Source organism: Hypanus sabinus, chromosome 4 (genome assembly GCF_030144855.1).
Source record: "Hypanus sabinus isolate sHypSab1 chromosome 4, sHypSab1.hap1, whole genome shotgun sequence".
Lineage (NCBI taxonomy): Eukaryota > Metazoa > Chordata > Chondrichthyes > Myliobatiformes > Dasyatidae > Hypanus > Hypanus sabinus.
In genome coordinates this window covers 78,647,750-78,667,546 of record NC_082709.1, presented here as the reverse complement: position 1 = coordinate 78,667,546, position 19,797 = coordinate 78,647,750, and the positions used below count along the sequence as shown (strand labels likewise).

The 19,797-nt window shown below is 52.9% G+C and overlaps 1 protein-coding gene across 21 annotated transcripts in view; it reads right to left on the bottom strand.

Moving 5' to 3' along the window:
* The window catches only part of LOC132392916 (tensin-1-like), a 389,673-nt gene that overhangs the window by 45,467 nt on the left and 324,409 nt on the right, over positions 1-19,797 (bottom strand). For all 21 annotated transcript variants that reach the window (XM_059967484.1, XM_059967486.1, XM_059967485.1 and 18 more), the window contains one exon: positions 15,000-15,180. In XM_059967484.1, the coding sequence (XP_059823467.1) occupies positions 15,000-15,180 (181 nt within the window). The remainder of the gene's footprint in view (positions 1-14,999; positions 15,181-19,797) is intronic.

Here is a 19,797-nt window from a genome sequence, read left to right as displayed (position 1 = left end):
GCAGGCTGTCTGTCTCCAACTCCAATCCCAGGGCAGGCCGCCAGTCTCCAACCCCAACCCCAGGGCAGGCCGCCAGTCTCCAACTCCAACCCCAGGGCAGGCCGCCAGTCTCTAAATCCAACCCCAGGGCAGGCTGTCTGTCTCCAACTCCAACCCCAGGGCAGGCTGTCTGTCTCCAACTCCAACCCCAGGGCAGGCCGCCAGTCTCCAACTCCAACCCCAGGGCAGGCCGTCTGTCTCCAACTCCAACCCCAGGGCAGGCCGCCAGTCTCCAACTCCAACCCCAGGGCAGGCCGCCAGTCTCCAACTCCAACCCCAGGGCAGGCCGCCAGTCTCCAACTCCAACCACAGGGCAGGCTGTCTGTCTCCAACTTCAACCCCAGGGCAGGCCGCCAGTCTCCAACTCCAACCCCAGGGCAGGCCGCCTGTCTCCAACTCCAACCCCAGGGCAGGCCGCCTGTCTCCAACTCCAACCCCAGGGCAGGCCGCCAGTCTCCAACTCCAACCCCAGGGCAGGCCGCCTGTCTCCAACTCCAGCCCCAGGGCAGGCCGCCAGTCTCCAACTCCAACCCCAGGGCAGGCCGTCTGTCTCCAACTCCAACCCCAGGGCAGGCTGTCTGTCTCCAACTCCAACCCCAGGGCAGGCCGCCTGTCTCCAACTCCAACTCCAACCCCAGGGCAGGCTGTCTGTCTCCAACTCCAACCCCAGGGCAGGCTGTCTGTCTCCAACTCCAACCCCAGGGCAGGCCGCCAGTCTCCAACTCCAACCCCAGGGCAGGCCGTCTGTCTCCAACTCCAACCCCAGGGCAGGCCGCCAGTCTCCAACTCCAACCCCAGGGCAGGCCGCCAGTCTCCAACTCCAACCCCAGGGCAGGCCGCCAGTCTCCAACTCCAACCACAGGGCAGGCTGTCTGTCTCCAACTTCAACCCCAGGGCAGGCCGCCAGTCTCCAACTCCAACCCCAGGGCAGGCCGCCTGTCTCCAACTCCAACCCCAGGGCAGGCCGCCTGTCTCCAACTCCAACCCCAGGGCAGGCCGCCAGTCTCCAACTCCAACCCCAGGGCAGGCCGCCTGTCTCCAACTCCAACCCCAGGGCAGGCCGCCAGTCTCCAACTTCAACCACAGGACAGGCTGTCTGTCTCCAACTCCAACCCCAGGGCAGGCTGTCTGTCTCCAACTCCAACCCCAGGGCAGGCCGCCAGTCTCCAACTCCAACCCCAGGGCAGGCCGCCAGTCTCCAACTCCAACCCCAGGGCAGGCCGCCTGTCTCCAACTCCAACCACAGGACAGGCTGTCTGTCTCCAACTCCAACCACAGGACAGGCTGTCTGTCTCCAACTCCAACCCCAGGGCAGGCCGCCAGTCTCCAACTCCAACCCCAGGGCAGGCCGCCTGTCTCCAACTCCAACCACAGGACAGGCTGTCTGTCTCCAACTCCAACCCCAGGGCAGGCTGTCTGTCTCCAACTCCAACCCCAGGACAGGCTGTCTGTCTCCAAATCCAACCCCAGGGCAGGCTGTCTGTCTCCAACTCCAACCCCAGGGCAGGCCGCCAGTCTCCAACTCCAACCCCAGGGCAGGCCGCCAGTCTCCAACTCCAACCCCAGGGCAGGCCGCCAGTCTCCAACTCCAACCCCAGGGCAGGCCGCCAGTCTCCAACTCCAACCCCAGGGCAGGCTGTCTGCCTCCAACTCCAACCCCAGGGCAGGCCGCCAGTCTCCAACTCCAACCCCAGGGCAGGCTGTCTGCCTCCAACTCCAACCCCAGGGCAGGCCGCCAGTCTGCAACTCCAACCCCAGGGCAGGCCGCCAGTCTCCAACTCCAACCCCAGGGCAGGCTGTCTGTCTCCAACTTCAACCCCAGGGCAGGCCGCCAGTCTCCAACTCCAACCCCAGGGCAGGCCGCCTGTCTCCAACTCCAACCCCAGGGCAGGCCGCCTGTCTCCAACTCCAACCCCAGGGCAGGCCGCCTGTCTCCAACTCCAACCCCAGGGCAGGCCGTCTGTCTCCAACTCCAACCCCAGGGCAGGCCGCCAGTCTCCAACTCCAACCCCAGGGCAGGCCGCCTGTCTCCAACTCCAACCCCAGGGCAGGCTGTCTGTCTCCAACTCCAACCCCAGGGCAGGCTGTCTGTCTCCAACTCCAATCCCAGGGCAGGCCGCCAGTCTCCAACTCCAACCCCAGGGCAGGCCGCCAGTCTCCAACTCCAACCCCAGGGCAGGCCGCCTGTCTCCAACTCCAACCCCAGGGCAGGCTGTCTGTCTCCAACTCCAACCCCAGGGCAGGCCGTCTGTCTCCAACTCCAACCCCAGGGCAGGCCGCCTGTCTCCAACTCCAACCCCAGGGCAGGCCGCCAGTCTCCAACTCCAACCCCAGGGCAGGCTGTCTGTCTCCAACTCCAACCCCAGGGCAGGCTGTCTGTCTCCAACTCCAACCCCAGGGCAGGCCGCCTGTCTCCAACTCCAACTCCAACCCCAGGGCAGGCTGTCTGTCTCCAACTCCAACCCCAGGGCAGGCTGTCTGTCTCCAACCCCAACCCCAGGGCAGGCCGCCAGTCTCCAACTCCAACCCCAGGGCAGGCCGCCTGTCTCCAACTCCAACCCCAGGGCAGGCCGCCTGTCTCCAACTCCAACCCCAGGGCAGGCTGTCTGTCTCCAACTTCAACCCCAGGGCAGGCTGTCTGTCTCCAACTCCAACCACAGGACAGGCTGTCTGTCTCCAACTCCAACCCCAGGGCAGGCTGTCTGTCTCCAACTCCAACCCCAGGACAGGCTGTCTGTCTCCAAATCCAACCCCAGGGCAGGCCACCAGTCTCCAACTCCAACCCCAGGGCAGGCCGCCTGTCTCCAACTCCAACCCCAGGGCAGGCCGCCTGTCTCCAACTCCAACCCCAGGACAGGCCGCCAGTCTCCAACTCCAACCCCAGGGCAGGCCGCCAGTCTCCAACTCCAACCCCAGGACAGGCTGTCTGTCTCCAACTCCAACCCCAGGGCAGGCCGCCTGTCTCCAACTCCAACCCCAGGGCAGGCTGTCTGTCTCCAACTCCAACCCCAGGGCAGGCTGTCTGTCTCCAACTCCAATCCCAGGGCAGGCCGCCAGTCTCCAACCCCAACCCCAGGGCAGGCCGCCAGTCTCCAACTCCAACCCCAGGGCAGGCCGCCAGTCTCTAAATCCAACCCCAGGGCAGGCTGTCTGTCTCCAACTCCAACCCCAGGGCAGGCTGTCTGCCTCCAACTCCAACCCGAAGGCAGGCCGCCAGTCTCCAACTCCAACCCCAGGGCAGGCCGCCAGTCTCCAACTCCAACCCCAGGGCAGGCCGCCTGTCTCCAACTCCAGCCCCAGGGCAGGCCGCCAGTCTCCAACTCCAACCCCAGGGCAGGCCGTCTGTCTCCAACTCCAACCCCAGGGCAGGCTGTCTGTCTCCAACTCCAACCCCAGGGCAGGCCGCCTGTCTCCAACTCCAACTCCAACCCCAGGGCAGGCTGTCTGTCTCCAACTCCAACCCCAGGGCAGGCTGTCTGTCTCCAACTCCAATCCCAGGGCAGGCCGCCAGTCTCCAACCCCAACCCCAGGGCAGGCCGCCAGTCTCCAACTCCAACCCCAGGGCAGGCCGCCAGTCTCTAAATCCAACCCCAGGGCAGGCTGTCTGTCTCCAACTCCAACCCCAGGGCAGGCTGTCTGTCTCCAACTCCAACCCCAGGGCAGGCCGCCAGTCTCCAACTCCAACCCCAGGGCAGGCCGTCTGTCTCCAACTCCAACCCCAGGGCAGGCCGCCAGTCTCCAACTCCAACCCCAGGGCAGGCCGCCAGTCTCCAACTCCAACCCCAGGGCAGGCCGCCAGTCTCCAACTCCAACCACAGGGCAGGCTGTCTGTCTCCAACTTCAACCCCAGGGCAGGCCGCCAGTCTCCAACTCCAACCCCAGGGCAGGCCGCCTGTCTCCAACTCCAACCCCAGGGCAGGCCGCCTGTCTCCAACTCCAACCCCAGGGCAGGCCGCCAGTCTCCAACTCCAACCCCAGGGCAGGCCGCCTGTCTCCAACTCCAACCCCAGGGCAGGCCGCCAGTCTCCAACTTCAACCACAGGACAGGCTGTCTGTCTCCAACTCCAACCCCAGGGCAGGCTGTCTGTCTCCAACTCCAACCCCAGGGCAGGCCGCCAGTCTCCAACTCCAACCCCAGGGCAGGCCGCCAGTCTCCAACTCCAACCCCAGGGCAGGCCGCCTGTCTCCAACTCCAACCACAGGACAGGCTGTCTGTCTCCAACTCCAACCACAGGACAGGCTGTCTGTCTCCAACTCCAACCCCAGGGCAGGCCGCCAGTCTCCAACTCCAACCCCAGGGCAGGCCGCCTGTCTCCAACTCCAACCACAGGACAGGCTGTCTGTCTCCAACTCCAACCCCAGGGCAGGCTGTCTGTCTCCAACTCCAACCCCAGGACAGGCTGTCTGTCTCCAAATCCAACCCCAGGGCAGGCTGTCTGTCTCCAACTCCAACCCCAGGGCAGGCCGCCAGTCTCCAACTCCAACCCCAGGGCAGGCCGCCAGTCTCCAACTCCAACCCCAGGGCAGGCCGCCAGTCTCCAACTCCAACCCCAGGGCAGGCCGCCAGTCTCCAACTCCAACCCCAGGGCAGGCTGTCTGCCTCCAACTCCAACCCCAGGGCAGGCCGCCAGTCTCCAACTCCAACCCCAGGGCAGGCTGTCTGCCTCCAACTCCAACCCCAGGGCAGGCCGCCAGTCTGCAACTCCAACCCCAGGGCAGGCCGCCAGTCTCCAACTCCAACCCCAGGGCAGGCTGTCTGTCTCCAACTTCAACCCCAGGGCAGGCCGCCAGTCTCCAACTCCAACCCCAGGGCAGGCCGCCTGTCTCCAACTCCAACCCCAGGGCAGGCCGCCTGTCTCCAACTCCAACCCCAGGGCAGGCCGCCTGTCTCCAACTCCAACCCCAGGGCAGGCCGTCTGTCTCCAACTCCAACCCCAGGGCAGGCCGCCAGTCTCCAACTCCAACCCCAGGGCAGGCCGCCTGTCTCCAACTCCAACCCCAGGGCAGGCTGTCTGTCTCCAACTCCAACCCCAGGGCAGGCTGTCTGTCTCCAACTCCAATCCCAGGGCAGGCCGCCAGTCTCCAACTCCAACCCCAGGGCAGGCCGCCAGTCTCCAACTCCAACCCCAGGGCAGGCCGCCTGTCTCCAACTCCAACCCCAGGGCAGGCTGTCTGTCTCCAACTCCAACCCCAGGGCAGGCCGTCTGTCTCCAACTCCAACCCCAGGGCAGGCCGCCTGTCTCCAACTCCAACCCCAGGGCAGGCCGCCAGTCTCCAACTCCAACCCCAGGGCAGGCTGTCTGTCTCCAACTCCAACCCCAGGGCAGGCTGTCTGTCTCCAACTCCAACCCCAGGGCAGGCCGCCTGTCTCCAACTCCAACTCCAACCCCAGGGCAGGCTGTCTGTCTCCAACTCCAACCCCAGGGCAGGCTGTCTGTCTCCAACCCCAACCCCAGGGCAGGCCGCCAGTCTCCAACTCCAACCCCAGGGCAGGCCGCCAGTCTCCAACTCCAACCCCAGGGCAGGCTGTCTGCCTCCAACTCCAACCCCAGGGCAGGCCGCCAGTCTCCAACTCCAACCCCAGGGCAGGCGGCCAGTCTCCAACCCCAACCCCAGGGCAGGCCGCCAGTCTCCAACTCCAACCCCAGGGCAGGCCGCCAGTCTCCAACTCCAACCCCAGGGCAGGCCGCCAGTCTCCAACTCCAACCCCAGGGCAGGCCGCCAGTCTCCATCTCCAACCCCAGGACAGGCTGTCTGTCTCCAACTCCAACCCCAGGGCAGGCTGTCTGTCTCCAACTCCAACCCCAGGGCAGGCCGCCAGTCTCCAACTCCAACCCCAGGGCAGGCCGCCAGTCTCCAACTCCAACCCCAGGGCAGGCCGCCAGTCTCCAACTCCAACCCCAGGACAGGCCGCCAGTCTCCATCTCCAACCCCAGGGCAGGCCGCCTGTCTCCAACTCCAACCCCAGGGCAGGCTGTCTGTCTCCAACTCCAACCCCAGGGCAGGCCGCCAGTCTCCAACTCCAACCCCAGGACAGGCCGCCAGTCTCCATCTCCAACCCCAGGGCAGGCCGCCTGTCTCCAACTCCAACCCCAGGGCAGGCTGTCTGTCTCCAACTCCAACCCCAGGACAGGCCGCCAGTCTCCAACTCCAACCCCGGGGCAGGCTGTCTGTCTCCAACTCCAACCCCGGGGCAGGCTGTCTGTCTCCAACTCCAACCACAGGGCAGGCCGCCAGTCTCCAACTCCAACCCCAGGGTAGGCCGCCTGTCTCCAACTCCAACCCCAGGGCAGGCCGCCAGTCTCCAACTCCAGACCCTTTCCCCTCCTTTGCCTCATTGACCTGGCTGTCACCCTCCAATGCTCTCCTCCTGCCTTTCCTTCTCACCCAGTTATGGGGAAAATGTACAGATACGTTACAGACTGCCGTGGGAATTGAACTCCGACCTTACAGCTGGTCTGCATAAAACATTGCTCTAAATGCGAAGCTAATGGCCAACCTTCCTCCCACATTCCCATCAGATCCCCGTAGACTCCACCTCTCACCTTCACACTGGGGGGCAAGTTACAATGGCCCATAATGTGCCCTTCCTGTTTACCCTGTATACCTCGGATTTTAGATACAACACTAGGTCATGTCATCTGCAGAAATTCTGACGACTCAGCCGTTAGCTGGGTGTATAAAGGGAGGACAGGAGGATGGATACAGGGCCCTGGTGGAGGACTTGTCAAATGGTGCAAGTGAATCATCTGCAGCTGAACATCAGCAAGACAAAGGAGATGGTGATGGACTTTAGGAAGACTAAGCCTGCACTGCTCCGTTACTACTGTTGGTGAGGACGTGGATGTGGTGAGGACCTACAAGTACCTGGGGTGCACCTGGATGACAGACTTGCGTGAAGATTGTGTACCAGAAGGGCCAGAATCACCTCTACTCCCTGAGGGGACTGAGGCCCCTTGGAGTGTGCAGGCCTCTCCTTCACATCTTCTACCAGTCTGTTGTCACCAGTATATTCTTTATGCGGTGGTGTGCTGGGGCAATGGCATCAACATGGGTGATGCCAGCCGTGTGAAAAAACGGATTAGAAAGGCTGGTTCTGTTAGAGGAGTCAAACTGGACTCGCTGGAGGCTGTGGTAGAACAAAGGACCCTACGGAAAATCCTGGCAATTCTGGATAATGTTCCTCACCCTCTGCGTGCCGCCTTGGCTGAACAAAGGAGCATTTTCAGTGATAGACTAAGACAACTGCGCTGCCCCAAAGAGCGCTACATGAGGTCATCCTTACCCTCGGCCACTAGGCTCTATAATGAGTCAACCTAAAACCAGGGAAGTGATGACCCCCTCCTGTTAGACTGTTTGAGGTAACTTATTTTTACTCTTTCTTACTTCCCTTCTAATATTTATATCTGTGCACTTGTAATGCTACTGTGACACTGTAATTTCCTTTGGGATCAATAAAGTATCTGTCTGTCTATCTATCAACCTAGCCGATCAATCTGCACACCTTCGGGATGTGAGCTCGAGGGGGAGGTGTGGGGGGAAACTGAGGAGGTCACAAGTGGAGCATGCAAACTCCACACCGACAGCATCACAGGTTGGGATTGAACCCACAACTCTGGCGCAATGAGGTAGCGGCTCTTCCCGCTCAAACAGCCTGTGCAAACATGGCACTTACACAGCTGACCAGATGTGGGCAGAGCAATACGGAGATGGTTCGGCCCATTGCTGGTGTCCCCAGAGGATGTGACCAGATCTTGCAAGATGGCAGCTGCTTCCCAGAAGACCCGTATCTATTCATTGATTCCACGGGAGAGAAGGAGACATTCCCTCCACCCCAATGGATCTGTGTGCAACTTCTGTTATACCCCCGGGCAATTAGAGTCTTCAAAACTTTTGGACGGGCTGAGTGAACTCGGGGGTTTTCTCTTGGAGCAAACGAGTCTTGATAGAAATGTACAACGTGATAAGAGGTGTGATAGAGTGGATAGTCAGAGATTTTTTATCCCCAAGGCCAAAATGGCTAATACGGAGAGGCATAATTTTGAGGTGTTTGGTGTAAGGTATAGTAGGGGGGTGGGAGAGGAGAAGCAAATCTCACACACAAAAAAGTCTACAGATGTTGAAAATCCAAAGTATCACACAGAAAATGCTGGGGAAACTCAGCAGGTCAGGTAGCATCCATTGAAATGAACAGACAGTCAACATCTTGGGCCAAGGCTCTTCACCAGGACTAGAAATGAAGAGGGGATATGCCAGAATAAAAAGGTGGGGGGCAGGAAAAGGAGGGTAGCTGGAAAGTGGTAGGTGAAGCCAGGTGTGTCGGAAAGGTCAAGTGTTGGAGAGGAAGGAGTCTGATAGGAGAGGAGAGGGGACGATAGGAGAAAGGGAAGGAGGAGGGGACAGGCGGGTGAGAAGAGGTAAGAGGCCAGAGTGAAGGACAGAAGAAGGAGGAAGTGGGAGGTTAATTTTGTTTTATCAGAAGGAGAAATTGACATTCATTCCATCAGGTTGGAGGCTATCCAGATGGAATTAAACTCTAGCTCGTCATCTTGGCACAAGAGGAGGCTGTACGCTGACATGCCGGAACAGGAATGGGAATGGGAATTAAAATGTTTGGCAGATGGAGCAGATGTGCTCAGCAAATTGGTCTCAACGGGTCTCACCAGTGTAGAGGAGGCCACCTCAGGAGCACTGGACACAGCAGACGACCCCAGCAGACTCACGGGTGAAGTGTTGCCTCACCTGCAAGGACTGTTTGGGGCCCTGAATGCAGGTGAGGGAGGAGGTGAATGGGCAGGTGTAGCAATTAGGCTACTTGCAGGGGTAAGTGCCGGGAGGGAGATCAGTGAGCAGGGATGAACAGACAAAGGAGTCACGGAGGGAGCAATCCCTACGGAAAGCTGGGCTTGGGAGGAGGTAAAGATGTGTTTGGTGGTAGAATCCAGAAGTTGTGGAGGATGATGTGGTGGATGTGGAGGCCCATAGGGAGGTAGGTTCAAGAGGAATTCTATTATCGCTAGGAGTGGGAAGGTAGGGTGAGCATGGATGTTTTGGAAATAGAGGATATGCGAGTGAAGGCAGCTTCAATGGTTGAAGAGGGAAACCCGGTTATTTGAAGAGGGAAGACATCTCTGACATCCCAGAATGGAAAGCCTCATCCTGGGAACAACTGCAGCAGAGACAAAGGAACTGAGAAAAGGGAATTGCATTTTACAGAATATAGGGTAAGTTTTTTTCACACAGCGAGTGGTGAGTGCATGGAATACACCGCCAGGGGTAACAGATCTGCCGTAGAGGCAGGTACATCGGGAACAATTAAGAAACTCTTAGATAAGTTGTTAACTTGTATTTTCAGAAGGCCTTTGAGAAAATGCCACCCACGAGGCTGCTAAACAAGATAAGAGTCCATGATATTACTGGAAAGATACTAGCATGATTAGAAAAATGGCTGACAGACAGGAGGCAAAGAATAAACTGGACCTTTTCTGGTTGGCTGCCTGTGACTATTGGTTCTCCACAGGGATTTGTATTAAGGCCACCTCTTTTCACATTACATGTCAATGATTTGGATGATGTAATTGATGGTGTTGTTGCCAAGTTTGCAGATGATACAAAAATAGGTGGAAGGGCAAGTAGTGTTGAGGAAGCAGAGAAGCTACAGACGGACAGATTAGGAGAATAGTCAAAGAAGTGGCAGATGGATTATAGAGTTGGAAAGTGAATGACCGTGCACTTTGGTAGAAGGAATAAAGGTATAGACTATTTTTAAAGGGGGAGCAAAGGAACTTAGGAATCCTTGTGCAGGTTGAGTCATTGGAAAGGAAGGTAAATGCGATGAGAGCCTTCACTTCAAGAGGTCTAGAATATAAAAGCAAGGATGTAATGCTGAGGCTTTATAAGACATTGGGCCGACCAGAGAAGATTAATGAGATTTGTTCCAGGAATAAAAGGATTAATGCATGAGAAGTGTTTGGTGGCTCTGGGCCTGTATTCGTTGGAGTTTAGAAGAATGAGGGAGTATTATCAAATATTGAAAGGTCATGATAGAGTGGATGTGAAGCGGATGTTTCCTTTAGTGAGAGCCTGGAACCAAAGGGCACAGTTTCATAAGACCGTAAGACCATTTTATTTTCCTTTTTATTTCTTCTACCAAATTGCATGACCATACACTTCCCGACAATGTATTCCATCTGCCACTTCTTTGCCCATTCTCATAAATGGTCTAAGTCTTTCTGTAGCCTCTCTACTTCCTCAAAACTACCTGTATCTTCACCTATCTTTGGATAATCCACAACACTGGCCATAAAGCCATCAATTCTGCCATCCAATGTTAGTGACATATAATGTAAAAAAGCAGTGCCAACGCAGGCCCTGTGGAACACCACTCGTCACAGGCAGCCAACCAGGAAAGGCTCCCTTAATTCTCTCTCTTTGTCACCTGCCAATCGGCCTACGTCTATCCGTGCTAGTATAGTAAAAATATACCATCAGCTCTTAACTTGTTAAGCAGCCTCATTTGCAGCACCTTGTCAAAGGCCTTCTGAAAATCCAAGTACACAGCCTTCAATAATTCGCCTTTGTTTATCCTGATTGTTATTTCTTCAACAGATTTGTCAGACAAGATTTTCCTTTGTGGAAACCATGCTGACTACGGCCTATTTTATCATGTGCCTCCAAGTACCCTGAAACCACATCCTTAACAATCGACTCCAACATCTTCTCAACTACTGAAGTCAGGCTAACTGGCTATAATTTCTTTTCTTCTGCCTCTCACTCTTCTTGAAGAGTGGGGAGACATTTACAATTTTCCATTTTATCTGAACCATACCAGAATCAATTGATTCTATAAACATTAGTACTAATGCCTCCACAATCTCTTCAGCCACCTCTTCAGAACCCTGGGTGTACACCACCTGGCCCAGATGACTTACCTACCTTCAGATCTTTCAGTTTACCAAGACCCTTCTCCCTAGTAATGGCAACTTCACACACTTCTACCTCCTGATACTCTTGAAATTCTGGCATACTGCTTGTGTCTTCCACAGTGAAGGCTGATGCAAAATACTCATTCAGTTCCATTTCCTTGTCCCCCATTACTACCTCTCCAGCATCACTTTCCAGCAGTCCAATATCTACTCTCGCCTCCTTTTTATACTTTCTGTATATGGAGAAATCTTTGGTATCCTCTTTTATATTATTGGCTAGCTTACTCTGTATTCCATCTTTTCCTTCTTTATGATATTTTTAGTTGCCTTGTGTTGGTTTCCAAAAGCATCCCAATCCTCTAATTTCCCAGTATAGTAACATTCGCTCTGTTATCTGACCTCCCTTTGGCTTTTATGTTGTTTTTGACTTCCCTTGTCAGCCACAGTTGTGTCATCCTGCCTTTAGAATGCTTTTTCCTCTTTGGGGTGTACGTTTCCTGTGCCTTCTGAATTGCTTTCAGAAATTCCAGCCATTGCTGCTCTGCCATCATTTCTGTCAGTGTTCTTTTTTAATCGATTCTGGCCAGCTCCTCCCTCATGCCTCTGTAATTCCCTTTACTCTACTGTAATGCCGATGCATCTGACTTTAGCTTCTCTTTCTCAAATTGCAGGGTGAATTCGATCATATTATGATCACTCTTTCCTAATTGTTCCTTTACCTTAAGCTCATGAATCAATTCCAGTACGTTGCACGACACCCACTCCAGAATAGCGGATCTCCTACTGGGCTCAACCACACGCTGCTCTAAAAAACATTCTTGTAGACATTCTAGAAAATTCCCCCTCTTGGGATCCAGCACCAACCTGATTTTTCCAATTTAACTACATATTGAAATCCCCCATAATAATTGTAACATGCCCTTTTGACATGCATTTTCTATCTCCCTTTGTAATTTGTAGACCACAGCTTTATAATGTTTGAGGGTCTGTAGACAACTCCCATCAGGGTCTTTTACCCACAATAATTCAACACCTTCCGAACCTGTCACCTTTTTCTAAGGATTTGATTTCGTTTTTTACCAACAGAGCCACACTACCCCTTCTGCCTACCTGCCTGTCCTTTCAAAACAACGTGTATCCTTAAACATTAAGTTCCCAGCTATAATCTTCATTCAGCCACGATTCCACAATGCCCACAACGATCTGTAACTGTGTTACAAATTCATCCAACTCATTCCATATACTACACACATTCAAATATACCACCTTCTGTTCTGTATTCACCTTTTCGATTTTGTTCACCTTTTACGTTGCAGCTCATCCTGTTGACTTCAGTTTTGCCCTGTCGTCAGCCTCCCCTTGCTAGGAGTCTCATTTGTAAACCAACTACTGTACCTCATCCTCAACACCACCATTCCAGTTCCCATCTCCCTGCCAAATTAGTTTAAACTCACCCAAACAGCTCTAGCAAACCTGCTGACATGGATATTGATCCCTCACTGCTTCGGGTGTAACCTGTCCCTTTTGTACAGGTCAAACCTTTCCCAGAAGAGATCCCAGTGATCCAGAAATCTGAGCCCTTGCCCCCTGCACCAGCTCCTAGGTCATGCATTCATCTGTCATATCATTCTATTCTTACCCTCACTGGCATGTAGCGTGGGCAGCAGTCCAGAGATTACTACCCTGGAGGTCGTTTTTCAGCTGACGAACTAGAATAGCTTTCAGAATAGAGGGGCATGCTTCAGAACAGAGGTGAGGAGGAATTCCTTTAGCCAGAGGATGGTGAAATATGGAATTCACTGCCTCAGATGGCTGAAGAGGCTAAGTCATTGGGTATATTAAAGCAAAGCTTGATAGGTACATGATTAGTAAAGGTGTTAAAGGTCACCAGGAGAAGGCAGGAGAGTGGGATAAGAGGTTGCACAATGGGAGAACAAACCAGGGTAGGACTTACACAGTGAACAGTAGGGCACTGGGGGGTGCGTTAGTCAGCGGGATCTGAGAATACAGATCTGTAATTCCTTGGAAGTAGCGTCACAGGTAGATGAGAAGAGTGCTTTTGGCACATTGGCCTTCATAAATCAGGGTATTGAGTACAGGAGTTGAAATTGTATTAAACATTGGTGTGGCCTAATTTGGAGTATTGTGTGCAGTTTTGGTCACCTACATACAGGAAAGATGTCAATAAGATTGAAAGTGCAGAGATAAGTTACAAACGTGTTTCCAGGACCTGATTTATAAGGGAGGGTTGAATAGGATAGGATACTATCCCTGAAGCATAAGAGAATGAGGGGAGATTTGATAGAGGTATATAATATTAGGAGGGGTATAGACAGGGTAAATGCAAGAAGGCTTTTTCCACTGAGGTTGAGTGAATACTGTTCAAAAGTCTTGGGTGCCTAAGACTTTTGCATGGTACTGTATTGTCAATGTGGAGTGGAGAGCGAATTTGTAAATCTAAATCTGGTGGGACCAAGGAATGCTGGGAAAGGCGAGGATGGAGCACCTTGGGAGAGATGTGGGACGTGGCAAAGAAGGAGTGCCAGGTGCTGGGGGGTATCACAGGTGTGATGCACCCAGCCCTGAGACACCAGGCAAGGTCACTTGTTTCCAGACAAATGGTTCACTGATCATTAAAGAATGTCTCTCTGGTGCTTCCTGCTCTCTCCCCTCTCCTTTACTCCCTTTCCCAACCATGATTCCCTTCTCCCTGCCCCCTTCCCACCCTCAGTCTTCAAAAGAGACCCACACCATCACTCACACGTATCATGAAATTTGTCTTTTTGTGCGGCTGCAGTACAGTGCAATACATAAGTTACTACAGAACTGTGCAAAAGTCTTAGGCACCCTAGTTATACATATGTGACTAAAACTTTCACACAGAACTGTAGATTAAAGTTGAAAGGTGATATGCTTAAGGGGAACATGAGGGGGGTACTTCTTCACTGAGAGGGCTCCATTTCAGCATTTAAGAGAACTTTGGATAGGTGCATTGAGCAGAAGGTACTGAGGGTTATGGGTATGGTCTGGGTGCAGGTCGGTAGGACGAGGCAGAATAATAATTCAGCCTAGAGTAGATGGGCCGAAGGGCCCAATTTGGGGCTTTGATTCTGTTCAATCCAATGGCATTATGACTCTGTAAATCAGCCGTGATGGAATGACAGAGCTTTCTGAATGGGCCGAATGGCCTAACTTTGCTCCTTTCTCTTATGGTTTCATGGTTGACGCACGTGGATGATGGAAAAATGGAGAGCTATGTGGGAGGGAAGTTTTAGCTTGATCTTACAGTAGGTTGAAAATTTGGCACGGCACTGCGGGCCAAAGGGGTGGTCCTGTGCTGCAATACTTTATATTCCATGTTCGAAAACCGTTGGGAGTCTGCACACCTACACACAAATCTAGAACAGTGATTTCCATGCACACACCACCTCCCCATGTAAAAAACCCTCTGTAGCTCTGGCGTCAACCTATACTTCCCTCCAATCACCTTAAAACGATGCTCTCTCATATCAGCCAGTTCTGCCCTGGGAAAACGACCCCGGCCATCCACTCCCACACCCACCCACATTCCAACAACGTGTAGGTTCGGGGGCTTAATCTGCCACTGTAAATTGCTCCCTGTGTGTGGTTGAGTGGTAGAATTGGAGTGGGGGGAAATTGATGAGAAGGTGGGGGGTATATAAACTACAGGGAACAGCATTGTTCTGTGGGCTAGAGGGACTCCACAGGCCAAAGTGAGAAAAGGGAGTACAGATTAAGTAATATGGTCCTCAGGAGGCGGTGCCTCATGTTCCAGCTCAAACACTGAAGGGGTACAGGCAAACAATGATAATCATGGGGTTGTTCCCCAGAAAGATGATGATGGGCCAAATGGCCTTACTTCGGTATTGTTTTCAGTACAAGAGACAAGGATTAAAACCACGTCTGGGCATCAGCTTGGGGGTAAAGATATCGGCCAGGTTCAGACTCACATCCTGACAAACATGCACGGTTTCCCCCCTCTGCTTATCTGCCCCGACACAAGTTGCCCCTCACCTCTCCATGCTGGACAGGGGACTGCTGGTTGAGATGGGCGTTGGGGGTGTGTACGATGACAGGACGGACGTGTTTCGGGCTGGTGTCTCCACTGGGTAGCTCTGAGGTACAGGGCGAGCCTGCGATTGGCCCCCACCTACGGTCGCTGTCCGAACAACAGACTCCACGTAACTCCTGGGCTCTGAGGAAGAGAAAGGTCCCATTAGTTCCACCCCACAAACCCAGAGGAGGCTCACCGAGAGTGAACACGGAAAGGAAAGCCTTTGGCTCCTGCCTGCATTGCCATGACATGGAATCCTTAACACACAGGGAGCCATTCATCCCATCCAGCTGATGTTAGCTCCTGCTACACCAATTCCACAGCCCCGTTCTCCTCTCCCCCCAGTAGTTCCAAATAGACACCAAGTTGAAGAAAGCTCACCAACACCTATACTTCCTCAGGAGGGCAAAGGAATTTCAGAGACCAAATTTCAAAGTAAATTTATTATCAAAATACTTCTATACAACTATCTCACTGTATACCACCATGATGGTCATTTTCTTGTCGGCATTCACAGTAAGTATGAAAAAACACGATAGAATTAATGAAAACCGCACAGAACAAAGACAGACAACCAACCAGTGCACAAAAGACAACAAATTGAGCAAATACAAACAAAAACAATAAATAAATATATATGGAGAGCATGAGTTGTAAGGTTGTGGAATTAACTCAGTGGTGGGGTGAGCGAAGTTATCCACTCTGGTTCAACTGCCTGATGGCTGAGGGGTAGTAACTGTTCCTAAACCTGGTGGTGCAGGTCCTGAGGCTCCTGTATGTTCTTCCTGATGGCAGCTGAGAAAAGAAAGCATGGGCCTATTGACCCTCACCAATCTGATGCACCATAGAAAGCTTCACTCCTGATATGACAACTGACCACAAGAAGCCGTCGAGAGTGGTGGACACAACTCAGCACAGCCTCCCCTCTGTGGACCCTCTCTGCACTTCCTGCTGCCTCAGCCAGTATAATCAAAACCTCCACACACCCCGGATATTCTCTCCTCTCCCCACTCCCACTGGGCAGATACACAGGACTGTAAACAGGTATCACCAGGCTCCAGGGCAGCTCCTACCCTGTGGTTATATTGGATGATAAGGTGGATTCTTGACATCACAATCTACCTCGTTATGTCCCTTGGCTCTGCACTTTCTCTGGGACTGTAACACTTATACGGTCATTGATTTCCCTTGTTAGGGTGGTTAAGAAGGCATGTGCTGTGTTGGCCTTCATTTGTTTGGGGATTGAGTTCAAGAGCCATGGGGTAATGTCGCAGCTCCATAAAACTCTGGTTAGACCACATTTGGAATATTGCGCTCAGTTCTGGTCACCTCATTATAAGAAAGATGTGGAAGCTTTAGAGAGGGTGCAGAGGAGATTTACTGGAATGCTGCCTGGATATCAGAGTATGTCTTATGAAGATAAGTTGAGCGAGCTTCGGTTTTTTTCTTTGAAGAAAAGGAGGATGAGAGGTTTACAAGATGATAAGAGACACAGATCGAGTGGACAGTGAAGAGACTTTTTTCCCAGCATGGAGATGGCTGATACAAGGGAGCATAATCTTAAGGTGATTGGAGGAAAGCACAGAGGGGTATCAGGGGTATGTTTTTTAACACAGAAAATAGTGGGCATAGTAACACACTGCTAGGGGTGGTGGTAGAGGCAGAGGCATTAGGGACACTTAAGAAACTCTTCAATAGACACATGGATGATAGAACACCGGAGGATCATGTGGGAGGCAAGGGTTAAATTGATCTTCAAATAGGTTAAAAAGTTGGAACGTCATGGGCTAAAGTGCCTGTACTGTGCCGTACTGTGTTCTATGTTCCGCTACCTTATCACATGTTCCAGCGAAACCTGTGCCCCGTTTGGGACTCCTGTCACTGATGATGACATAGAACAGAGAACAGTATAGAACAGAACTGGCCCTTCACTCCGCAATGTGTGTGCCAAACAGGCGCAAATGACTCTGAGGTCCCTCCTGCAGGTAATGTAAAACTGAGGGGATGAGGCTAGGTTGATTCAAATGAGGAGAAGTTAATGAACCAGAAGGACGGTAAGAAAGATTTGCCCGGATGTCACCTGGACTCTGGAGCCTGAGCTACAAGGAGAGCTCATGTTGACTAGAACATTATTCTCTCGAACCTAGGAGATTGAGAGGTGACGTGATAGCATAGCGGTTAGCATAACACTACTACAGCACCAGTGACCTGGGTTCAATTCCTGCCGCTGTCTGTAAGGAGTTTATATGTTCTCCCCATGACCGCGTGGGTTTCCTCCGGGAGCTCCAGCCCACCCAACCAACACACCCATGGGTGTACAGGTTAGTGGGATAATTGGTCACATGGGTCTTATTGGGTGGCCCAAGCTCATTAGGCAAGTAGGGCCTATTACTGTTTGTATAAAATAAAAATAAATAAAATTATGAGGGGCATATACAGCACATACACATCTTTCCCAGGGAGGGGGGTGCTAAAATCCGGGAGGCATAAACGTAAGATTGGAGGCAAGAGATTTAGAAGGGACAGCAGGGACTTCTTCACACAGAGGGTGGTGAGATTTGGAATGAGCAGTCAGAAATAGTGGTTGAGATGGGCACATGAGCATCATTTAAAAGCAACCTGGATAAGGACAAGGCTAACAGAGGTTTAGAAGGCTATAGGGCAAACACAGGCAGATGGGACTAGTTCACTGGGCAACACAGCAGGTATTAGGGAGTTTCCACATTGTAGGGCTCTGTTAGGCTGAAAGGTGTGGGAAACGGCCAGTAGAGCGGGGATTCAAGACAAGAATATTTCTCATATACAATAAAACATACAGAGAAATGCATTAACAACCAACACATCCATGGATATGCTGGGAGCAGCACCACAAGGGTCGTTTTACGTTGCAGTGCCAACATAGCCTGCCCACCATGCGTGGCAGAACAACAGGGCAGGGCGAGACTGCGGAGCCTGACACTGGGAAGGATCTCTGCATTTCCGCTGGTTTGACTGGCAGCTACTCGCATGGAATTGAAATGAGCAGTAGCTCTGGCAGCCAACCCAAGTGCCAATCCATTCCCACAGCAGATACAACACATCTCAGCTCTCAGTGATGCAGGCTCCTCATTTCAAAGGGAAACACCCTTCTATTCTGAGGCTGCGTCCTCTGGTCTTAGACACTCCATGACAGGAAACATCCTCTCCACATCTAATCTACCTGAGCCATTCATTATTACTCAGTAGGTTTCAATGAGATGCCCCTCATTCAATCTTCTATTTATCAGTGGGATCTCTGACATCCAGATCTTTAGTTAGCTCCCAACAGTCTTTTCCCATTCAGATTCAAATGTACTTATCACGTGTACATCGAAACAAACAGTGAAATGCGTTAACCACTATCACACCCGAGGGTGCGCTGGACCAGCCTGCAATGCCTTCACTAGTGATTTCTTCCCCCCCCACCCCCCTTCTCCATTCCCTATTCTGGTTTTCCTCCTCTTTCCCTTTCTCATGATCCACTCTCCTCTACTATCAGATTCACTCTTTTTCAACCCTTTACCTTTTCCACCTATCACCTCCCAGCTTCTCACTTCATCCCTTCTTCCTCCACTCACCCACCAGTCCCCTAACCTAGCTTCACCTATCACCTGTCAGCTTGTACCCTTCTCCTCCCTCCTCAACCTTCTTAGTCTGGTTTCTTCCCCCTCCCTTTCCAGCCCTGATGAAGGGCCTGGGACTGAAATTTCGACTGTTTATTCCTCTCTAGAGATGCTGCCTGACCTGCTGAGTTCCTCCAGCATTTTGAATGTGTCACCCCCAACAGTTTTTGTTAGGGCTGTAGAAGAATTGGTTTTAGACAAGACCCTGGGCAAACATGGGAAGCGGAGTCCTGTGATGTAGATCTGCACAGTGACTGAATGCCTGCCGTCCTCCTGTCGATACAATACAATATCCAAGTCCACTAAACGCAGACACTGTGCATAGCCTTGCCTCGTGTATGTCAGCGCACTGCGAGAGGAGACACGCAGGTAAAGAACGAGAGAGACGGGATAGAGAAAGAGAAACGGCAAGGGGGGTGGATCAGAGGCAGGGAGGGGCACGATGATAGGGAGAAGGGGAATGAGTGTTCATGACACAGTAGGGTGAAAGGGGGTCAGGTAGAGGGGGGAAATAGTGAATGAGGCTGCAAGTGGCCGAAAGATTGCCAGGAGACGGGGGGGGGGGGGAAGAGAGGGTGGGAGGTATAGAGAGGGAAGAGGGGGAGATGGGGAGGGGAGAAAGGGAGAGACAGGAAGAAAGAGAGAGGGGACAGGGAGCAGAGTGGAGAGGGAGCACAGTGGGATGGCAGAGAATAGGACAGAGGGGAGAGGAGACGGGGACGAGAGGGAGAGAGACTAAGAGGAGAGAGGCAGAGAGTGAAATGAGGGGGAGAAAGCAGAAGAAGGGGCAGAGTTAGGGGAGAGAGAAAGAATGGTGAGTGGGGAGAGAGGGGTTCGAGAGGGGAAGAAAGGGGAGAATGGGTAGGGGAAAGGGGTAGAGATGGGTGTTGAGGAGGGGCGGGAAAGAGAGATGAGTGTCACATACCAGTTCTGTCAGCAGTCAGGTGTGGGAAATAGACAGTTATACTAGAGAAGTTGATTCAAGAACACAGACCTGCACACAGAGTCCTCCTTGTTAAAAACCTTTCTTCCAGCTCCCCAGATCCCAGTCCAAATTCAGGAAGATCTCTTCCTCTGACTATCCCACGTGGAATCTTTTCAACTGTTGCCTGCCTCC